The following is a 5000-nucleotide window of genomic DNA, read 5'->3' on the forward strand; positions in this document are numbered from 1 at the left end:
TGCTTCCAGTCGTTCCTCATACGGCTTGTTTCTCAATCTCGGAATCATCTTGGTCACTCTACGCTGGATCCTTTCCAGTTTTTCAATGTCTTTTCTGTAATATGGTGACCAGAACTGCACACAGTATTCAAGCTGAGGACGCACCAATGAGTTATATAAAGTAAGGATAACTTTTTCTGATTTAAATTCAAAGGTTCTTCCAATGAACCCAACTAATTTATTTGCATTCTTTACTGCTTCTGTGCAGTGTTTGCTCGGCTTGAGATCTTTAGACACCACAACACCAAGATCTTTTTCATTCTCAGCACTTGCCAGAGGTACATTACTCATTACGTATTTTGCTTGTACATTGTTACTTCCAATGTGTAGGACTTTACACTTTTCTATATTGAATTTCATTTGCCATTTTTCTGCCCAGCGTGTCAGTTTATTTAAGTCACACTGTAGTTCTTGCCATTGTGACGTTGATGTAACTTTGCTCATTATTTTGGTGTCGTCCGCGAATTTGCTTATTTTACAAGTGATTCCTTCATCAATATCATTAATATAAACAATGAAAAGAACTGGTCCTAATACAGAGCCTTGAGGAACACCACTTTTTACATTGTGCCACTCTGATTCTTTTCCATTTATAACAACACGTTGCTTTCTGTCAGAGAGCCAGTCTTCCAGCCATTTCAGGGTATTTCCAGCTATGCCGTGAGCTTTTACTTTGCTGATTAGCCTCTTGTGAGGGACAGTGTCGAAAGCTTTCTGGAAATCAAGATAAATAACATCCACTGCTTTTGTCTCGTCATACGAGTTAAAAACTTCATAAAAGAAGTCTAGTAGGTTTGTTAAGCAGGATCTCTTGTTTCTGAAACCATGTTGTGAATCCTTCATGATCTTATTTTCTTCTAAAAATTTGACAATCTTATCTCTGATTATCGTTTCCATCAGCTTGCACACTACTGAAGTAAGGCTGATTGGTCTGTAATTAGCTGGGAGTGATTTATTTCCTTTCTTGAAAATGGGCGTGACATTTGCTAGCTTCCACTCCTGGGGACTTTCCTGCTTGTAAAGTTTTATTGAATATAATCGTGAGTGGTTTCACGAGCTCATTTTTCGCTTCTTTGAGAAGCCTGGGTGATATCTTGTCTGGTCCAGGCGTTTTGTTTACGTTCATGCTGTTCATGACTGTGAGGATTTCATTTTCTGTAACTATGAAGTCAGGCAGTGTTTTGCCTTGTGCCTGAGGCTCTGGCATGGGCAGACTATTTTGGACATCTTCAGTCGTGAAGACTGTTGAGAAGAATCTATTTAGGACGTTTGCCATTTCAACTTCGTTATCTATTTGGTTTCCGTTTTCTGTTATGAGTGGACCAATTGTTGAGGCTAAGACTCTTTTGGATTTTACATAACTGTGAAATTCCTTTGGGTTGGTTTTACAGGAGTTTGCGATCTGAGCTTCTACAGATTTTTGCTGCTTTTATCAACTTTTTTGCTTGTCTACGCAATCTGTCATGCTCTAATTTATCATTATTATGCTGTGTTAATTTGTATTTGTTGTATGCTTCTTTCTTTGCTAGAAGACAGCTTTTAATTTCATTATTCCACCATTTCGGTTTGGTGTTTAGTATTTTCCTTCTGTTTCTTAGTGGTATACACATCTTAGCTGTATCATTTATCTTTTCAGCAAACACCTCCCATGTCTTATCTACATCTGGTGTTTCCAGCAGTATATTCCAGTCAATGGATGCAAGCTGCATACGGAGTCTTGTGTAGTTTGCACGCCGATAGTCTGGCACTTTTTCTTTACTTTCATTCACTTTTCCTTTGTCAAAATTTATGGTGAATTTTAAGGTGCGATGATCGCTGGAACTGAATTCTGGTCCAATTTCCACATTTTCAATAGTATTCTCATCATTTGTTAGAACGATATCAAGGATATTGTTACCTCTTGTCGGATGCTTGATGTGTTGGTGGAGGGAGCTTTCAAGCATGCTATTATACAGCTGCTGGCCAGCGTGAGCTGTCAGTGGTTCGCCCCACCTTGTGACTGGAAGGTTAAAATCTCCCATAATTATGCAATTGTTTACGCAGCAAATGTCCGCGATTTGTTCATACAATTGTTCGTCTGTGGCGGTGACTGGGCTGGAGGACGATAGACGAGACCTAATGATATTCTTCGGGATTTATTTTCTATATGAATGAAATTGACATCTATGTTTGCAATGGTTGAGGTTGGCATCACACGAGCACGAAGAGTACTTTTAACGTAAAACATTACACCGCCCCCAGTACGGTGAGATCTCTCGCTACTTAAAATGTTATAGCCATCAAGTGAGTATTCTGAGGTAGGAGGAGGAGGAGGAGGAGGAGGAGGAGGAGGAGGAGGAGGAGGAGGAGGAGGAAGAGGAGAAGAAGAAGAAGAAGAAGAAGAAGAAGAAGAAGAAGAAGAAGAAGAAGAAGAAGAAGAAGAAATAGAAGAAGAAGAATAGGGAGGGGGAGGAGGAATAATAAGAACGAGAAACTGAAAACAAGAACAATAACGAGAGAACATAGAGATGAAAGAAGAAGAAAAGGAAAACAAACAGAAATAGTGAAAGAAAAAAACAAGAAAGAACAAGAACATGAAGAGAAGTAACGTAAACAAATGTAAAGAAGAATAAGACAAGAAAAAAACAAGAGGACGAAGAAGAAGAAGAAGAAGAAGAAGAAGAAGAAGAAGAAGAAGAAGAAGAGAAACAGGCGGACGCAAGCAGAAGAGAAAAGTGGTGAGCAGAATGGAGTTTATCGGCTCACCTCTCCCGCCGGGGCACAAACAGGCGGGTTTTGAAGGCATTGTGTCAGGCTTATGTGAGAGCTCTTTATTTCATCACGTGCCGGTCTGCAGGTGTGGCGTAGGGGTGGGAGGGGCAGGTGGTTGGATGGAGAATGTGGGGAAGGGAAGGGAAGGGAGGGAGAGGAGGAGGAGGAGGAAGGGGCAGGTGTTGAAGACAGGGGAGTGTTGCAGTGTGAATAAGTGGTGGATATCATTTTCAGGTCTAGTAAATTTGAAAAGAAAAACAGAAAGAATGAGAGTGTGAGAGTGAGGGAGTGGAAAAAAAAGTCATACACACACACACACACAGAGAGAGAGAGAGAGAGAGAGAGAGAGAGAGAGAGAGAGAGATTTAAAGTGTAATGCTTGTGTTGTGTTGAGGGAGGGAAGAAAGCAAGTGTTGTGTGGTGAGATGATGGTGGTTGTGTTGGTGGTGGTGGTGGTGGTGGTGTGTATGGGGGAGGGGAGGGGTTGGGTGTGTGCGTGTCGTGTTTGATAGTAATTCCTAGCAGCGGCTTATACAATTACGGTATGAATAGAACACACACACACACACACACACACACACACACACACACACACACACACACACACACACACATAAGTAGTGTAGTGGTTAGAGCACTAGGGATTCGAGTACCTGGCGCGGCGAGACATGGACAAGCAAGCCTCTTAGTGTGTAGCCCCTGTTCACCCCGCAGCAAGTAGGTACGGGATGTAACTCGAGGGGTTGTGGCCTGGCTGTCCCGGTGTGTGGTGTGGTATGGTCTCAGTCCTACCCAATGATCGTTCAGTACCAGCTCTCACCTCTTTCTGTAGGGGAGCGGGTGGTTGCGTGACGACCGTAGATGAAGGAAGAGTTGATGAGTCTTTAATTAATTGATGTTGTGTGTCTAAGGAGGGTATGAAGAAAATAGGAAATACTAAAGAAAATACTACTACTACTACTACTACTACTACTACTACTGCTGCTACTGCTGCTGCTGCTACACAATTAAGACTACCATTTCTACCGTTATTCATATATTTCTGTTAGTTTACTCTCTCTCTCTCTCTCTCTCTCTCTCTCTCTCTCTCTCTCTCTCTCTCTCTCTCTCTCTCTCTCTCTCTCTCTCTCTCTCTCTCTCTCTCTCTGTGTGTGTGTGTGTGTGTGTGTGTGTGTGTGATGTGATAGATAGACAGTAGCATATATCATCTATGTTTGCATGCCATTGAAGTACGTGAGCATGTATTCATATATGTACGTTTCCATATATGTATGTACGTATGCATGTATTTATGTATGCATGCATTTATGTATGTATGTATGTATGCATGCCTGCTAACAGGTGTGTTCATTCCCAACAAAACCCTAGTTATCCTCAATGCATATGTGTGCGTGCGTGCTCCTGTATGCGTGTGTGTGTGTGTGTGTGTGTGTGTGTGTGTGTGTGTGTGTGTGTGTGTCGTATGATTAGCTTTGTAAATGTTGAAATATGTTTTGAAAATGATAAACTCTTTTCTTTGTATTCGTAAATGTCCAATCTTGTAAACGTTTGTGATCTTTTAGTTCTGTCGTTGTTAGTTTGTTTAGGAGTAATGTGAATGATCCACTAATTAGCATGTAATGATTGGCTACCATTATAGAGAGCTGTCTGCAATATTAATTTATGGCCCTGTATCCAATTTATAGTCTGTAAACGAAACTGTGTGTGTTTGTGTGTGTGTGTGTGTGTGTGTGTGTGTGTGTGTGTGTGTGTGTGTGTGTTGCGCGCACGCGTGTGAGTATATGTGTTTCTATATATCTCCGTGCATGTGTTTATGTGTGCACTCATATATGTATGCATATGTGTATGAATAAGTGTATGAGAGTGCGTGCAGGTGTGCTAACAGGTGTGTGTGTGTCCCCCGCAGAGCTGCCGCCCGTGTTCCTGGAGCCTGTGCCCAACGTGACGGTGGCGGTGGGGCGCGACGCTTCCCTCACCTGCTCCGTGGACAACCTGGGTCAGCATAAGGTGGGTGACGCTGCGTACTGTGTTGCCCTGCTCTGTTCATGGTGGGGGAGGGGTTAGTGGTGGAGAGTGGCGCTATGGTGAGGGAACATGGGAGGAAAGCACTGTGGTGATGGACAATGAAACAAGATAATTTTTACTTTTATATATAAAAAAAAAAAAAAACTGGCCAAGGGCAATAAAAGCGATCGAACAAAAGGCCCACT

General features: G+C 42.2%; 1 protein-coding gene across 3 annotated transcripts in view; it reads left to right on the forward strand.

Annotated features, from left to right (window-relative positions):
* The window catches only part of LOC123514058 (protein amalgam-like), a 310100-nt gene that overhangs the window by 202318 nt on the left and 102782 nt on the right, over window positions 1-5000 (forward strand). For 2 of the 3 annotated variants that reach the window (XM_045271653.1, XM_045271651.1), the window contains exon 2: window positions 4697-4797. Coding sequence is in view for 2 of the 3 variants with exons in the window: in XM_045271651.1 (XP_045127586.1) it covers window positions 4697-4797 (101 nt within the window). In the remaining variant the exon portion in view is untranslated. Of the gene's footprint in view, window positions 1-4696; window positions 4802-5000 lie in introns of all 3 variants that reach the window. The other variant, XM_045271652.1, reaches the window with a different exon arrangement.

The sequence above is a fragment of the Portunus trituberculatus genome, chromosome 37, assembly GCF_017591435.1.
Source record: "Portunus trituberculatus isolate SZX2019 chromosome 37, ASM1759143v1, whole genome shotgun sequence".
Classification (NCBI taxonomy): Eukaryota; Metazoa; Arthropoda; class Malacostraca; order Decapoda; family Portunidae; genus Portunus; species Portunus trituberculatus.